The 18,639-nt window shown below is 42.8% G+C and overlaps 1 protein-coding gene across 11 annotated transcripts in view; it reads left to right on the top strand.

The window, feature by feature from the left end:
• Positions 1-18,639, top strand: part of pds5b (PDS5 cohesin associated factor B) — a 263,499-nt gene that overhangs the window by 181,930 nt on the left and 62,930 nt on the right. For all 11 annotated transcript variants that reach the window (XM_072262926.1, XM_072262916.1, XM_072262922.1 and 8 more), the window contains 2 exons: positions 12,554-12,714; positions 13,873-13,996. In XM_072262926.1, coding sequence (XP_072119027.1) covers positions 12,554-12,714; positions 13,873-13,996 — 285 coding nt within the window. The remainder of the gene's footprint in view (positions 1-12,553; positions 12,715-13,872; positions 13,997-18,639) is intronic.

Genomic DNA, 18,639 nt, shown 5'->3' with positions numbered 1-18,639 from the left:
TTTCCTCCACCACCACTCTGCAACCCCATCTCCCTCAGATCCCATTATCAGCTCTTGGGCCCTCAGAGGCTCTATCTTCCTCTCATCCCAACCCTCCCCTCTCCACGGACACCACCAGCCTCCTTCCCCCTCCCTCCTCTGATCCCACTTCTCATCCGTGTCTGGTTTTTACCATCCCCCTTCGACCTTCAGCTCTCTGAGGCAGAGCGCTCTGTCCTCAGTAAGGGCTTCACCTTTGTACCCCTTCGCCCACACCTCAGCGAGTTCCGCGTTCACTATGACGTTGAACTCTTCTTCCGCCGGCTCCGTCTTCGAGCCTACTTCTTCAGCAAGGACTCTCCCATCCCTACCGATGACCCCTTCTCCCGTCTTCAACCCTCCTCCTCTTCATGGACACCCTGCTCTGATCTTCTGCCTGCTCTGGATCTCTTTATTGCTAATTGCTGACGGGACATCAACCGTCTCGACTTCACCACACCTTGCTCCCATTCCAACCTCACTCCTTCCGAATGCTGTGCTCTCCACTCCCGCCACACTAATCCTAACCTTACTGTAAAACCTGCCGATAAGGTGGGTGCTGTTGTAGTCTGGTGTACTGACCTCTACCTTGCCGAGGCACAGCGACAACTCGTGAATACCTCCTCTTATTTACCCCTCAATCATGACCCCACTAAGGAGCACTAGGCCATTGTCTCCCACACCATCACCAACCTTATCAGCTCAGGGGATCTCCCATCCACTGCTACCAACCTTATAGTTCCCACACCCCGCACTTCCCATTTCTACCTCCTACCCAAGATCCACAGACCTGCCTGTCCAGGTAGACCCATTGTCTCAGCTTGCTCCTGCCCCACTGATCTCATTTCTGCATACCTCAACACTGTTTTATCCCCCCTTGTTTAATCCCTTCCCACCTATGTTCGTGACACTTCTCACACTCTTAATTTTTTCAATAATTTTAAGTTCCCTGGCCCCCACCGCTTTATTTTCACCATGGATGTCCAGTCCCTATATACTTCCATCCCCCACCAGGCGCTGCTTCCTGCACCCATGTTGAGCTTGTTGACTTCCATTAACTTTGCCTCCAACTTTCACCTTGCCCTCTAGTTTACCTGGTCCATTTCTGGCACTTCCCTCCCTTTTCTTGATCTTTCTGTCTCTATCTCTGGAGACAACTTATCTATTGATGTCTACTATAAGCCTACGGACTCTCACAGCTACCCGTACTATTCCTCTTCCCACCCTGTCTCTTGCTAAAATGGCATCCCCTTCTCGCAATTCCTCCATCTCCGCCGCGTCTGTTCTCAGGATGAGGCCTTTCATTCCAAGATGAAGGAGATGTCTTCCTTTTTTTAAAGAAAGGGGCTTCCCTTCCTCCACCATCAACTCTGCTGTCAAACGCATCTCTCCCATTTCACGCACATCTGCTCTCACCCCATCCTCCCGCTACCCCACTAGGAATAGGGTACCCCTTGTCCTCACCTACCACCCCACCAGCCTCCGGGTCCAACATATAATTCTCCGTAACTTCCGCCACCTCCAACGGGATCCCACCACTAAGCACATCTTTCTCTCCCCCCCCCCCCCCTTCTGCTTTCCGCAGGATTGGTCCCTACGCGACTCCCTTGTCCATTTGTACCCCCCATCCCTTCCCACCGATCTCCCTCCCGGCACTCATCCTTGTAAGCGGAACAAGTGCTACACATACCCTTACACTTCCTCCCTCACCACCATTCAGGGCTCCAGACAGCCCTTCCAGGTGCGGCGACACTTCACCTGTGAGTCGGCTGGGGTGATATACTGCGTCTGATGCTCCCGATGCGACCTTCTATATATTGGCGAGACCCAACACAGACTGGGAGACTGTTCGCTGAACACCTGTGCTCTCCTCCAGAGAAAGCAGGCTCTCCCAATGGCCACACATTTTAATTCCACATCCCATTCCCATTCTGATATGTCTGCACACGGCCTCTTCTACTGTAAAGATGAAGCCACACTCAGGTTGGAGGAACAACACCTTATATTCCGTCTGGGTAGCCTCCAACCTGATGGCATGAACATTGTCTTCTCTAACTTCCATTAATGCCCCACCTCCCCTTCATACCCCATCCCTTATTTATTTATTTCTCTCTCTCTCTCTCTCTCTTTTTTCTCCCTCTGTTCCTCTCACTATAACTCCTTGCCCATCCTCTGGGCTCCCCTTCCCCTTTCTGTTTCCCTAGGCCTCCCATCCCATGATCCTCTCCCTTCTCCAGCCTCGTATCCCTTTTGCCAATCAACTTTCCAGCTCTTAGCTCCATTCCTCCCCCTCCTGTCTTCTCCTATCATTTCGGATCTCGCCCTCCCCCCCCCCCCCCCACTTTCAAATCTCTTACTATCAGTTAGCCCTGACAAAGGGTCTCGGTCCGAAACGTCGACTGTACCTCTTCCTATAGATACTGCCTGGCCTGCTGCGTTCACCAGCATTTTTTGTGTGTCTTGCTTAAATTTCCAGCATCTGCAGATTTTCTCGTCTTTAAGCCCCATTAATATGGTTGTTCTTTTCTTATTTCTCAGTTCACCCATAATGCCTCACTAGACAAGTTCTCCAGTCTGTCCTGACTGAGCACTGCCATGACATTTTCCTAACAAGTAAGGCCACCCCTTCTCCTTTAATCCCTCCTGTTCTGTCATGTCTAAAACAACAGAACCCCAGAATATTCAGCTGCCATTCCTGCCCCTCCTGCAACCAAGTCTCGCTAATGGCTAGCATATCGTAGTTCTAGGTTCTGATCCATGCCCTGAGCTCATCTGCCTTTTCTATGATGCTTCCTACATTGAAATATGTTCAGTTCAGGACATTAATCGCACAATGCTCAACCTTTTGATTCCTGACTTGCTCAGTGGTCTTAACAACATGTCTCCACAACCTTTTCACTAACTGTTCTGGCACTCAGGTTCACATTTCACGCAGCCCTATTTTAAACCCCCCTGTGTAGCACGAAGAAACACTTCCACCAGGATATTGGTCTCCTTCCAATTCCGGTGCAAGCTGTCTCTTCTACACAATATAGGCAATAGACAATAGGTGCACGAGTAGGCCATTCGGCCCTTCGAGCCAGCACCACTATTCACTGTGATCATGATTGATCACCCACAATCAGTATCCAGTTCCTGCCTTATCCCCATAACCTTTGATTCTGCTATCTTTAAGAGCTCTATCCATCTCTTTCTTGAAAGCATCCAGACTTGGCTTCCACTGCCTTCTGGGGCAGAGCATTCCACATATCCACCACTCTCTGGGTGAAAAAGTTTTTCCTCAACTCCGTTCTAAATGGCCTACTCTTTATTCTTAAACTGTGGCCTCTGGTTCTGGACTCGCCCATCAGTGGGAACGTGCTTCCCGCCTCCAGTGTGTTCAATCCCTTAATAATTTTATATGTATCGATCAGATCCCCTTTCATCCTTCTAAATTCCAGTGTATACAAGCCCAGTTGCTCCAATCTTTCAACATATGACAGTCCCGCCATCCTGGGAATTAATCTCGTGAACCTACGCTGCACTCCCTCAGTAGCAAGAATGTCCTTCCTCAAATTTGGAGACCAAAACTGCACACAGTACTCCAGGTGTGGTCTCACCAGGGCCCTGTACAACTGCAGAAGGACTTCTTTGCTCCTATACTCAATTCCTCTTGTTATGAAGGCCAGCGTGCCATTAGCTTTCTTCACTGCTTGCTGTACCTGCATGCTTGCTTTCAGTGACTGATGTACAAGAACACCCAGATCTCGTTGTACTTCCCCTTTTCCTAACTTGACACCATTTAGATAATAATCTGCCTTCCAGTGCTTAGCACCAAAGTGGTTTCATCCACATTAAGCTGCATCTGCCATGCACCGCCCACTCACCCAGCCTGTCCAAGTCACCCTGCATTCTCATAACATCCTCCTTCCCTGTGAACTTCCACTTTCCCTGGAAGAGAACCTAATGATACAAAAATCTTATGCCCTCTCCCTACACCAACTCCTTAGCCACATGTTAAACTATATAATCTTCCTATTTCTGGCCTCACTAGCATGTGGCCTGGGCTGTAGTCTTGAGATCACAACCCTGAAGGTCCTGCCCTTTAACTTATCACCTAACTCCGTGAACTCACTTTGCAGAAGCTTGTCACTATTCCTGCCCACAGAAACTCCATTCTCTATCTCTAGCTAATGAATCCCCTATCTTCACAACTTGCTTCTGTGCCTCTCTCTCCCGCCCCCCCCACCATCCCTTCTGAGTTGCAGTCAGTCTTAGTGCAAGAGACCTTACCACTGTGACTTTCCTCTCCTAGGTCATTCCCCCCCCCCCCCCCCACCCCTCAACAATATTTAAGTTGGTAGACCTGTTGTTGAGGAGAATACCTACGGGTATTCTGCACTGGCTGTTTAACCCCTTTCTTCTTCCTGACTGTCACCCATTTTCCTGTGCCCTACACCTTAGGTGTAACAGCCTCTCTATATGTCACATCTGGCATCTCTTCAGCTTCCCGAGTGGTCTGGAGTTCATTCAATTCCAGCTCCCAACAACGCAGAGCTTTAGAAGCTGCAGCTAGATACACTTCACGCCCTGCTTTCTCACATCCCGCAAGAAGAGCATTCCACAGTCCAGCCTGCCATTTTTACCGTACTAACTGAGCAAGTAGAAGAATAGTAGTAAAATTTGTTCTCAGCAAGTTGAAAGAGAGAATGAAACATGGGCCCCATGGTAAACCTTACCTGCTGAGCTGGTTGCTGGACCCTGGGGACATTTGAAGAGTGATTTAACAAATTTTTTGACTTTTTCTGTACTACCAGCGATCTATCGTAACTGATGTTAGGGATTGTTTATTCATTATGGACAAGTTCTGAAATTTATTGAAATGAAAACTAAGTGGTTTCTATCATTGTCCTCCATGTTGCCATGTGATGAGGGATGATTTTGTTGTCCCACTTGATATTTTGATGGGCTTTTGATGTAGCAGAATCTAAGAGGATATTCCCTATCGTGGGCTAACTGGAGTTGGGGAAGGGGTGGTGGCATAAGCCTGAACTCATGCCAGTAGACAATCTGTCTTTCTTCAAAATTGAAAGTAAATTTATTATCAAATTACATGTATGTCATTATATGCAACCATGAGTTTGTTTTCTTAGAGCATACACTCTAAATCCAAGAATCAGTGAAAGACCACACCCAGCAGGACGGGCAAATAATGTACAAAAGGCAACAAAAGAGAAATAATTAAATAGGTAGATAGATCAATATGCAAACAAACAATCCAGCAATAAATATTGAGAGCATGAGATTTTATTTATTTATTTTATTTTACTGAGCTACAACATGGAGTAGGCCCTTCTGGGTCTTCAAGCCACACCACTCAGCAACCCTGATTTAATCCTAGGCTAATCAAGGGGCTGTTTACAATGACCAATTAATCTACCAACTGCTATGCCTTGAAATCCTTGAAAATGAGTCCATGGGTTGTGGTAACAGTTCAATGATGGGCTGAATATAGTTGTGTGAAGTTATCCACTTTGGTTCAAGTGCCTGATGGTTAAGGAGTAATAACTTCCTGAAACTGGTAATGTGCATCCTCACGCTCCTGTACCTCCTTCCTGATGGCTGCAGTGAGAAAGAGCATGATCTATGTGGTGGGGATCTTTGGTGATGGCTGCTGCTTTTCTGTGACAGTGCTCCATGTAGTTGTGCTCAGTGGTGGGGAGGGCCATATCCACTACTTTTTATAGGATTCTCCGTTCAAAGGTATTGGTGCTTCTATACCAAGCCATGATGCAACCAGTCAATATACTCTCCATCATGCATCTATAGAAGTTTGTTAAAGTTTTAGATGTCATACAGAATCTTTGCAAACTTCTAAGGAAGTAGAAGCACTGCCTTACCTTTTATAATTGCACTTGCATGCTGGGCCCAGGACTGGTCCTCTGAAATGATAACACTGATGAATTTAAAGTTGTTGATTCTCTCCATCTCTGATTCCCCCAATGAGGACTGGCTCATGGACCTCTGATTTTCTCCTCTTGAAGTCAATAATCAGTTCCTTGGGTCTTGCTGACATTGAGAAAGGTTGTTGTTGTGGCACCACTCAGCCAGATTTTCGATCTCCCTCTTATATGCTGATTTGTCACCGTCTTTGATTCAGCCAATGACAGTGGTGTCATCATCAAACTTACATATGGCTTTGGAGCTGTGCTTAGCCACACAATCATAAGTATAAAGCAAGTGGAACAGGCGGGGGCTAAGCCCAAGGACTTGTGGTACATCAGTGCTGATGGAGATTGTGGAGGAAATGTTTTTGCCAATCCGAACATTGTCTGAGGTTTGCAAGTGAGGAAGTCGAGGGTGCAATTGCACAAGGAGATATTGAGACTAAGGTCTTGGAGCTTATTGATTAGTTCTGAGGATATAATAGTATTGAATGTTGAGCTGTAGTCAATGAAGTGCATCCTGATGTATGCATCTTCACTGTCCAGATATTCCAGAGCTGAGTGAAGAGCCAATGAAATGATATCTGCTGTAGACTTGTTCTACTGGTAGGCAAATTGGAGCAGATCCTAGTTGCTTCTCAGGCAGGAGTTGATGTGTTTCATCACCAACCTCCAAAGCACTTTATCACAGTGAATGTAAATGCTACTGGATGATAGTCATTGTGGCAGGTTGCCATGTTCTTCTTAGGCACCTGTTAATTGAGGCCTGTTTGAAGCAGATGGGCATCTCAGACTGCCGAAGTGAGAGGTTAACAATGTCAGTGGATTCTCCAACCAGTTGATCAGTCTTTAGTACTTGGCCAGGTACCCCATCTGAGCCAGATGCTTTTTGTAAGTTCACCCTCTTACATTAGCCTTGGACTGAAATCACAGGGTCTTTGGGGGCTGTGAGAGTATGTGAAGTGTCCTACATGTTTTAACAGTCAAAAAGAGCATAGACGTCATTGAGCTCATTTGGGAGTGAAGTCTTGTCATCTATATTGCTTGGTTTTGCTTTGCACGACGTAATAGCGTTCAAGCCCTGTCAGAGCTGTCGAACATCCTTTGTTGATTCAAGTTTAGTCTGGAATTGCCACTTTACACATGAGATAGCTTTGTGGAACTCATACCCAGAGCTCTTGTACCTTTCTTGGTCGCCAGACCCAAATACCACTGATCTGCCCCTCAGATTGCAGATCTCAGAGTTCATGCAGGGCTTTTGTTCGGGGAAAACTCTGAATAATTTTGTGAAGTCACACTTGCCTATGACTGTTTTTATAAAAAGTCCATGACAGCAGTGGTGTATTCATTTATCCTCTGAGTCCTCGAACATGGCTTAGTTCAACGATCATTGTCTTCGTTATAGTGGGAGCCTATTCACTGTTATCTCTGTTATGGGGGAGCCTAAGCACCATTATCTCTGTTACAGAGGAAGTCTTTTCCCCATTACCTCTGTTATAGACGGACTCGCTCCCCATTACCCCTGTAACAGAGGTAGTCTCCTCCATTAGCATTAGTAATTGAGGACAAGGAAATTGCAGACGAACGGAATAAGTATTTGCATCAGTTTCCACTGTGGAAGACACTAGCAGTACGCTTGGAGTTCAGGAGTGTCAGGGAGCAGAAGTGAGTGTAGATGCTATTTCTAGGGCGAAGCTGTTTGGAAAATTGAAATTTCTGAAGATAGATAAGATACTTGGATTAGATGTTCTACACCCTGGATTCTGAAAGGGGTAGCTGAAGAAATTCTGGAGGCATTAGTAATGATATTTCAAGAATCAGTATATTCTGGCATGGTTCCGGAGCACTGGGAAATTGCAAACTCCACTCTTCAAGAAGGCAGGGAGGCATTAGAAGGGAAATTATAAGCCAGTTGTACTGACCTCAGTTGTTGGAAGGGTGTTGGAGTTGATTGTTAAGGATTTAGTTTGGAGGTACTTGGCACATGATAACATAGGCCAAAGTCAGCATGGTTAAGGAAATGTCTTGCCTGACAGATCTGTTGGAATTCTTTGAGGAAATAGCAAGCAAGGTAGACAAAGGAGAATAGGTGGATGTTGTGTACTTGGATTTTCAGAAGGCCTTTGACAAGGTGCCACACATGAGGCTGCTTGAGAAGTTGAGGGCCCATGGTTTGCAGGAAAGATATTAGCATGGATGGAACATTGGCCGGTTGGCAGGAGACCAAGAGTGGGAATAAAGGGAGCCTATTCTGGATGGCTGGAGGTGACGAGTCGTGTTCCATAGGAGGCAGTTTTGGGGCCACTTTTTATGTTGTATGTCAATGAATTGGTTGTCGGAATTGAATTGGACAATACAATGATAAGTGGAGGGGCAGGTAGTGTTGGAACAGGGAGGCTATAGAAGGTCTTAGATAGATTAGGGGAATGGGCAAAGAAGTGACAGGTGGAATATGGTGTTGGGAAGTGTATGATCATGTACTTTGGTAGAAGGAATAAAAGCTGGGAGAAAATTCAAAATGAATGGGGAGAAAGCATAAAAAACAGGTGCAAAGAAATTGGGAGTCCTTGTGCAGGAGTATAAGTTGCATTTTGAGTTGGTGGTGAGGAAGGCAAATGCAGTGTTAGGATTCATTTTGCAAGGACTAGAATATTAAAAGAAAGATGTAATGCTGAGGCTTTATAAGGCTTTGGTGAGGCCTCACTTTGAACATTGTGAGTGGTGTTGGGCCCCTTGTGTAAGAAATGATGTGTTGATATTGAGGTTCAGAGGAGATTCATGAGAATGATTCCAGGAGTTAAAAGGATTATCAGATGAAGAGTGATTGATAGTTCTCTTTAGAACTAATCCAGAATCTAAAGAGTTTTGAAAAATTATCACTAATGCATCTACTATTTCTTGGGCTAGTGCTTAAGGAAGTAGCCCAAGAAATAGTGGATGTATTAGTGATAATTTTTCAAAACTCTTTAGATTCTGGATTAGTTCCTGAGGATTGGAGGGTGGCTAATGTAACCCCACTTTTTAAAAAAAGAGGGAGAGAGAAACCAGGGAATTATAGACTGGTTAGCCTAACATCGGTGGTGGGGAAAATGCTAGAGATGTGATAACAGCACATTTGGAAAGCGGTGAAATCATCGGACAAAGTCAGCATGGATTTGTGAAAGGAAAATCATGTCTGACGAATCTCATAGAATTTTTTGAGGATGTAACTAGTAGAGTGGATAGGGGAGAACCAGTGGATGTGGCATATTTGGATTTTCAAAAGGCTTTTGACAAGGACCCACACAGGAGATTAATGTGCAAACTTAAAGCACACGGTATTGGGGGTAAGGTATTGATGTGGATAGAGAATTGGTTGGCAGACAGGAAGCAAAGAGTGGGAATAAACGGAAGCTTTTCAGAATGGCAGGCAGTGACTAGTGGGGTACCGCGAGGCTCAGTGCTGGGACAGCAGTTGTTTACAATATATATTAATGACTTGGATGAGGGAATTAAATGCAGCATCTCCAAGTTTGCGGATGACACGAAGCTGGGCAGCAGTATTAGCTGTGAGGAGGATGCTAAAAGGATGCAGGGTGACTTGGATAGGTTAGGTGAGTGTGCAAATTCATGGCAGATGCAATTTAATGTGGATAAATGTGAGATTATCCACTTTGGTGGCAAAAACAGGAAAACAGATTATTATCTGAATGGTGGCCAATTAGGAAAAGGGGAGGTGCAACGAGACCTGGGTGTCATTATACACCAGTCATTGAAAGTGGGCATGCAGGTACAGCAGACGGTGAAAAAGGCGAATGGTATGCTGGCATTCATAGCAAGATGATTCGAGTACAGGAGCAGGGAGGTACCACTGCAGTTGTACAAGGCCTTGGTGAGACCACACCTGGAGTATTGTGTGCAGTTTTGGTCCCCTAATCTGAGGAAAGACATCCTTGCCATAGAAGGAGTACAAAGAAGGTTCATCAGATTGATTCCTGGGATGGCAGGACTTTCATATGGTGAAAGACTGGATCGACTAGGCTTATACTCTCTGGAATTTAGAAGATTGAGGGGGGATCTTATTGAAACGTATAAAATCCTAAAGGGATTGGACAGGCTAGATGCAGGAAGATTGTTCCCGATGTTGGGGAAGTCCAGAACGAGGGGTCACAGTTTGAGGTTAAAGGGGAAGCCTTTTAGGACCGAGATTAGGAAAAACTTCCTCACACAGAGAGTGGTGAATCTGTGGAATTCTCTGCCACAGGAAACAGTTGAGGCCAGTTCATTGGCTATATTTAAGAGAGAGTTAGATATGGCCCTTGTGGCTAAAGAGATCAGGGGTATGGAGGGAAGGCTGGTGCAGGGTTCTGAGTTGGATGATCAGCCGTGATCATACTGAATGGCGGTGCAGGGCTGAATGGCCTACTCCTGCACCTATTTTCTATGTTTCTATGATGGCTCTGGCCCTTGTTGGAATTTAGAAGAATGGTAGGGGGAGGGGTGGATCTCATTGAAACCTATTGAATGTTGAAAGGCCTAGATAGATTGGATCTGGAGAGGATGTTTCCAATGGTGGGGAGTCTAGGACCAGAGGGTGCAGGCTTGGAAAAGAGGGACATCCATTTAGCGTGGAAATGACGAACTTATTTAGTTAGAGGATGGTGAATCTGCGAATGATGCCAAGAATGGGGTGTAGTGGATAGTAAAGAAGGCTATCAAGGCTTGCAGAGGGATCTGCATCAATCAGCTGGAAAAATGGGCCGAAAAATGGCAGATGGAATTTAACGCAGGCAAACGGTTTTGCACTTTGTGGTCCTTTGGTAGGACCAACCAGGGTAGGTCTTGCATAGTGAACAATAGGGCACCGAGTAGTGTGATAGAACAAAAAGGATCTGGGTTACAGGTAATTCATTGAAAGTGGCGTCACAGCTAGATAGGGTCGTAAAGAAAGCTTTTGGCACGTTAACCTTCACAAATTAATGTATTGAGTACAGAAGATGGGATGTTACGCTGAAGTTGTATAAGATGTTGGTGAGGCTAATTTGGAGTATTGTGTGCAGTCTTGGTCACCTACCTACAAGAAAGATGTAAACGAGGTTGAAAGAGTGCAGAGAAAATTTAGAAGGATATTGCTGGATCTGGAGAACCTGAGTTGTAAGGAAAGATTGTGTAGGTTAGGACTGTATTCTTTAGAACATAGGTGGTTGAGAAGAGATTTGCTAGAGTTGTACAAAGTTATGAGAAGTGTAGGTAGGGTAAATGCAGGCTTTTTCCAGAGGTTGGGTGGGACTACAACTAGAGATCATGGCTTCAGGGTGAAAGGTGAGAGATTTAAGGGGAACATGAGGGGAAAATTCTTCACACGTAGGGTTGTGAGAGTGTGGAATGAGCTTCCAGCACAATGGTCCGTGTGAGCTCGATTTCAACATTTAAGAGAAGTTTGGACAGGTACATGGATAGTAAGGATGTGGGCAGCTATAGTCCCAGTGCAGGTTGTTGGGAATAGGCAGAGTAAATGGTTTTCAGTATGGACTAGATGGGTTGAAGGACCTGTTTCTGTGCTGTACTTCTCTGTGACTCTAAGTTACACTTCATCTCTATATTAAATGTGGGGTGACTTATTTTGAAGCTGTAACCCAGTTAGCCGAGGAGAACTGAGTACCTACATATTCTCAGTATCTACATATAAAAGTTCATCAAAATATCAAATAGGTTAACAAAATCATCTCTCATCCCATGGTAGCTTGGAAGACAGTGATAGTAACTGCCTGGTTTTCAGTTAAGTGATTTCCAGACTTGTGTCTAATGAACAGACAATACACTAACATCAGTTGCAATAAATGGCTGAATTAATATGTAGTTCTTGAAAAACTTCCATAATTTGTTACCTCAATCTTCAGAAATCACATAATCTTTCAAATGGTTCATGACATGAGATTTGCCATGTGGCCTTTGTTCCAACAGTCCCTTTCAATTCGTCATGTTCACAAGAAAATTTATTTCAAGACTCTGTAACATTTTTATATTAAAAGAGCAAACTGAGTTATGTGTTGGGATGTTGTTTGAAATAACATCCAATAAAATGAAGAATATGTTAGCCCAGCACGACCCAAATGCCAGGGTTTTAATGTTTTAATATTTGTTGTGGTTTTGAAATCCGTCTTCCTTTAAATAGATCAAAATATTAGTAGTGCTGAATATGCTTCAGACTGATTAAATTTCATTGGAAAACGTGCCGTATCATCACAACATAAAAGGAGGCTAATCAGCCCGTCATATATATGCTGGAACTCACCATACCATTCCCATCTGTATCACAGCCACCACACCGCCCCCAATTTCTTTTGCCCATGCTTTCAGATGTACCCCATCAATTACTCCCTAGTACCCCTGGTATTTGTCTGCTTAAGGGGTAACTAGCAGTTAACTTATTAGTATCGCTTTGGAATGGGGATGGAACATGCACAACAGCTTTACAATATGAAGTATTGTGTAAGATATTGATAGCTAATGTATATTAACCATAATTTCTAAAATGTCTTCATGGAATAAAACTAAATTGTTAAGAGTTTAAAAATTATTTTTATTTTGGAAAACCTTATCCATTAAAAACTTCTTTCCCTTTGTTCTAGGTGTTATCATTTACTCATTCAATCTCTTTTCACTCTGCGGAAACATTTGAATCCCTCCTGCAGTGTTTGAAAATGGATGATGAAAAGGTAGCAGAAGCTGCATTACAGATCTTCCGAAATACTGGGCACAAAATTGAAGATGACTTTCCTCACATCAGATCGTATGTTTCATTACCATTACTCAATATAGTGTGAAATATAAAAACCTTTCAAAGAGCAGTATGAGATTTTTTTATCTGGTTCTGCAAGATTAAATTGCTTATCCAGATTAATACCAGAATAGTTATTTTTAAAAAAAAACTAGTTTTCAGAAATTTCAATATATTAAATACTTTCTACTGTGAATTGCAGATTAACTTTCTTTCATGATGTATGTGTTTATTGTTCAATGGATACATTTTTCCACTGATTTTTTGCAATAATGCTTTTGAAGAACATTGTTGTAGTTGAAAACAAATGTGAGTAGAGTGGTTGTACTGTAACACTCACAACATGCTGGAGGAACTCAGCAGGTCTGGCAGCATCCTTGGAAATGATCAGTCAACGTTTCAGGCTGGAACCCTTAATCAGGACTGAAGAGGGAAGGGGCAGAGGCCCTATAAAGAAGATCGGGGTAGGTTGGGAAGGAGAAGGCTGGAAGGTTCCAGGTGAAAAACCAGTAAGGGGAATGATAACGGGGTGGGGGAGGGGAAGCAGGGAGGGGATATTGTAATTTATAAGGATTTATGCTCCTAACTACTGTTATAAAAGTCTGTCACACAAAACATCAATAATAGCAAACTAAGCATTCTTCCAATACACCTAGTATTAATTTATGAACTCCATGTTGTACTGGGGGACGGAGGTTGAGAATTAGAAAGACTGAGGGAAAAAAAGTTGGGCATCAAGTATGTCCTTAAAATTTTAATGTGCTGTGTTAATGCATCCCACTGCCTTGCTGCATTCAATGTTCACAAGGTAAAGCAACAAATGTTAAAAGTAATTATCAAATGTTTGTAGTGAATTATGTTCATTTGCACAATAGTGATTGTGTCGCTGGGTTCAGTTTTACTTGTGTTGCTTGAAAATAAATTTCAAATTAATTTCTTACTGCTGAATTTTTGTCCATCTATTGTCTTGTGTGCATGTAAAATAAGGTGGACAAATACACAGACAGCAGAGGGTGCTATTCCATTAGTGAGGTTCTTGGAAATATACAAGTCAGCGCCAAACGATATTTGGCACTGGTATTAACCTTTCTATCAGATGCATATTCAATTTAATTTTCCAAATCTTGTGAAACCAGAATCTCAATCAACATTATGTTTGATTTTTCTTAGTGCTTTGTTACCAGTACTGCAGCAGAAGGCGAAGAAAGGGACTGCTCGACAAGCTAAACATGCTATTCACTGTATTCATGCAATATTTTCCAGCAAGGAGACACAGTTTGCACAAATATTTGAGGTAAAACATTCATTAAAATTGGATTCCAGTGATATTTGCCATTATTCTGTTCCTTGTTCAGTTGATGGTTCCAAATTGTTTTTCTGTTTGATGTGTTAGCTTGATGAGGGTAAAATTTTTATAAGCCTATTTATATAACTTCAATTTCACATTATATTCAAAAGAGTAACTTGCTTTTGGTTGTGATAATTGTGATTACTTGTACAAATCTTTATGGTCTTGATGGTTACATTAAGCTAGCGTTTCTGTACAATTTAGCATAACTCATTTCACAACTCCCTCTTTTCACTTAAGCCTGATAGGAAATCATTTTTAGCACCCTCTTTTTAGTTTCAGCAATTTTAGTAAAATGCAGTTGCACTCACCCCTGGACCCCTGAAATAATATCATTAAAGCTTGATCTTTGTTTTTGAACGAACTAGTGTTTGCATGAAAGAACCTGAAGGAAAATGGCATCATATTGATTTGAGCATGCAGGGTAAAGGATTTTATTCAGTTTTTGGGATCATGGCATTTTTAGGAAGGCCAATTTATGGCTCATTCTTAATTATCCTTGAGAAGATAGTAATGAAATGGCTTGTTATTCACCTTTTAGTGAAGTTGCACTTGCACTGCTGTTTGAGAGGAAGTACCAAGATTTAGATCAGTGATGATGGGTGTAATATATCTCTAAATTGGGATAATGTGTGGCTTAGAAGAAATGTGTAAGTGGTGGTGTCCCCATGCAACTGAAGCCTGTACCTTTTTTGATGATAAAAGTCAGGGGTTTGCGAGGTGCTTACTGAGTAGCTTGGGTCGAGTATTGCAGTTCAGTTGTAGATACCACATATTGCAGCAAGTTGAGACAAGTAGTAGAAGGAATGAAAGTTCAGAGAAGTGGAGAAGGTACCAGTCAGATGGATTGCTTTATGCTGCTTGGTGTTGAAGTCCATGAGTGCTGCTAGAGCTGGACCCATCCAGGCAAGTGACAATATTCCATTATGGTCCTGGATTGCATTTCAGGATGTATACTGTATACATTTCTCTGACATTAAGTGTACCTTTGAAACCTTTGAATTGTCCCTAGTAGGTGATGTTAGGATGGGAGTTGTTTGCTGCAGAATATGCATTTACAAAATCTTGTGACGTATCCAGTTGAGTTGCTTTGTAGTGATAACCCACAGGATGTTGATGGTGGGGAACTTGGCAATGGAAATACTGTTGTGTCAAAGTTAGGTGGTAGACACCCTCCTGTGGGAAATGGTCATTGATATTTTTGTGGCATGGGGGTTATTAATATGAACACTAATCATTAGATGTTTGTGAAGAGGCTGTGACATGGTTGACTGGCCTGGAAGTGGTTTTGCCTTGGTGGCATTTGGTGCTTAAGTTGATGCTGGGTTGTCCATCTAGTTTGTTGTATTTCAATTATACTAGTGAGAAGCTTGTTTGATCATTTCAGGGAGGACTTTGGGGACAAACACATTGGTGAGTCTGAGTTACTAATAGGTCAGACTGGGTAAGGTTTGCAGATTTCTTGAAAGAATTAAGGATTTACAGTACTGTGCAGAAGTCTTAGGCATGTACTGTCTATATAGCCAGTGTGCCTAAGACTTTTGCACAGTACTGTAATTGTCAAGTTGGAGAGGCGAGCCAGTTTGTAAATCTGGCAGGAGCAAAGGATATTGGGAATGGTGAGGGTGGAGTGCCACAGAGGGGTGTGGGAGAGGTGGCAGAGACGGAGTGGGGTGGTGCAAATGCAGACACACCCAGCCCTGAGATACCAGGCAAGATCATTTGATTCCAAACCATTGGTTTATTGATTATTACAGAACGTCTCCCTGATGCTTCACATTCCCTCCCCTCTCCCTTCCCCTTTTCCCAACCATGATTTCCCTCTCTTTGCCCTCTTCCGACTCTCAATCCACAATAGAGACCCATATCAGAATTAGGTTTATCATCACTCACATATGTCATGACATATTTTGAAGCAGCAGTACAGTGCAGTATATAAAATTACTAGATTACTCTAGTAGTTTTATGGTCATAATGACTTAACAATTAGTTGTTTTAACTACAAAGTATTATTAACTTAAGTCCCACAGCGGCATTGGATGCTTTTTGAACTTTGTATTTTTTAGATTGTTAGCTATGAATTGCAAGTTCATTATTTTAATTTCTGCAGCATCACTAGGCAGAAGTTCAGTCTTTCTAGTTGGAGTAATCTTGATGCATGGAGATTATATAATGGTTAACTAATGAAATTCTAATTAATATTTGCATCAAAAGGATTGAAGTTGTATTCCCAATTCCAAACAGATACTAAAGGCAATTCAGTAAATTACTGAAGATTTAATAAAGGTGAAATGGAATCCATAGCTGGTGTGTTTCTTTGTAATGTATATCAGCATTCAAAGTCAAATGGGTTCTGTTGGGTTGACGCCCCCCCCCCCAAACAAACTATTTTCTCCAAAAACTATGAGATTAATTTATGGATTTGAATTATAACTCTAGAAAGAATCCATCTTTTTGGAGGTCGGACGTTCCTGCATAGATGATATCAACGTCCTATCATTCAGGTGCTTTCAAAATAACCAGACTAGGAAAATGAGACATAAGAGACTACAGATGCTGGAATCTGGAGGGGAAAAAAATAAGATGCTGGAGAAACCAAGCAGGTCAGACAGTATCTCAAGGGGGAAATGAATAGTTATTACAGGTTGAGATTCTTAATGTGAATCTTCTGACAAAGGCCTTCAACCCAAAATGTCAACTGTCCGTTTTTCGCAACAGATTTTGCTGATCTGCGGAATTCTTCCTACAGCTTGTATATTGAGAAAAGAGAGATTTAGACCATAAGATATAGGAGCAGAATCAGACCATTTGGCCCGTCGAGCCTACTCAGCCATTTCTTCATGGCTGATCCATTTCCCTCTTGGCCCCAATCTCCTGTCTTCTCCTTCTATCCCTTCATGCCCTGACTAATCAAGAATCTATCAATTTCTACATTAAATATACTTATTGACTTGGACTTTACAGCCTTCTGTAGCAGCGAATTCCACAGATTCACCACTCTGGCTGAAGAAATTCCCCCTCATCTCCATTCTAAATGGACGTCCGTCTATCCTCTCCACATCCACTCTATTGATAGGTTTCAATGAGATTTCTTTCCCCCAACCCCCGCCATTCTTCTGAATTTCAGTGAGTAAAGGCCCAGAGCCATCAGTTGCTCCTCTTAAGATAACTCTTTCAATTCCTGGAGTCGTTTTCAAGAACCTCTTCTGAATCCTCTTCAATGTCAGCACATCCTTTCTTAAATGGGGGCCCAAAACTGCTCACAATATGCCAAGTGGGGCCTCACCAGTGCCTTATAAAGCCCCAATATTACGTCCTTGCTTTTATATTCTAGTCATCTCGAAGTGAATGTGAACTTTGCATTTGCCTTCCTCACCATTGAATCAATCTGTAAATTAACCTTTAGGGAACCTTGCACTAGAACCCAAAGTCCCTTTGCACTTAAGATTTTTGAATTTTCTCTCCATTTAGAAAATAGTCTACCTTTTTGTTTCTTCTACCAAAGTGCATGAGCATACATTTCCTGACTGTGTATTCCATCTGCCACTTCTTTGCCCATTCTCTTTATCTATCTCAGTAACCTTTCTCATCACTACCTGCCCTCCTCCTATCTTCGAAACATCCACAAGCTTGGCCACAAAGCCATCAATTCCATTATCTAAATCATTGACATATAAAGTAAACACCGCTAGTCACTGGCAGCCAACAAGAAAAGGCCCCGTTAATTCCTACTCTTTGCTTCCTGCCAATCAGCCAATGCTTTATCCATTTTAGTACTTGTACATGGTTCTTAACTTGTTTAGCAGCCTTATGTGTGGTACCTTGTCAAAGGCCTTCTGAAAACCCAAGTACAGCACATCCAACATTTCTTCCTTGGCTGTCCTGCTTGCTATTTCTTCAAAGAATTCTAACAGATTTTCCCTAAAGGAAAACATGTTGACTACGGCCTATCTTATCATGTGTCTCCATGTACCCCAAAACCACATCCTTAACAATCACTTCCAACAACTTCTCAACCACTGAGGTCAGATTAACTGGCCTATAGTTTCATTCCTTCTGCCCTTCTCCCTTGGAGAGTGGAGTGACATTTGCAATTTTCCAGTCCTCTAGAACCATGCCAGAATCCACTGATTCTTGAAAGGTCATTATTAATGCCTCCTCAATCTCTTCAGCCACCTCTTTCAGAACCCTGGGGTGTAGGCCATCTGGTCCAGGTGACTTGTCTACCTTCAGACCTTTCAGTTTCCCAAGAACCTACTCCTTAGTAAAGGCAACTCCACACACTTCTGTCCCCTGAGCATTCACCTCGAACTTCTGGCATACTGTTCATGTCTTCCACAGTGAAGACTGATACAAGATACTTACTCAGTTCATCTGCCATTTCCTTGTCCCCCATTCCTGCCTCTCTAGCATCATTTTCCAGCAGTCTGATATTTACTCGCACCTCTCTTTTACGCCTCATATATCTGAAGAAACTCTTGGTGTACTCTTTAATATTATTGGCTAGTTTACTTTTGTGTTCCATCTTTTCCTCCTTAATGATTTTAAATTGTTTTCTGTTGGTTTTTAAAAACTTCCCAATCCTCTAA

The sequence above is a fragment of the Mobula birostris genome, chromosome 7 (genome assembly GCF_030028105.1).
Source record: "Mobula birostris isolate sMobBir1 chromosome 7, sMobBir1.hap1, whole genome shotgun sequence".
NCBI classification, from domain to species: Eukaryota; Metazoa; Chordata; class Chondrichthyes; order Myliobatiformes; family Myliobatidae; genus Mobula; species Mobula birostris.
Note: the sequence above shows the minus strand (reverse complement) of the source record. Positions and strands in the feature narration are given on the sequence as shown.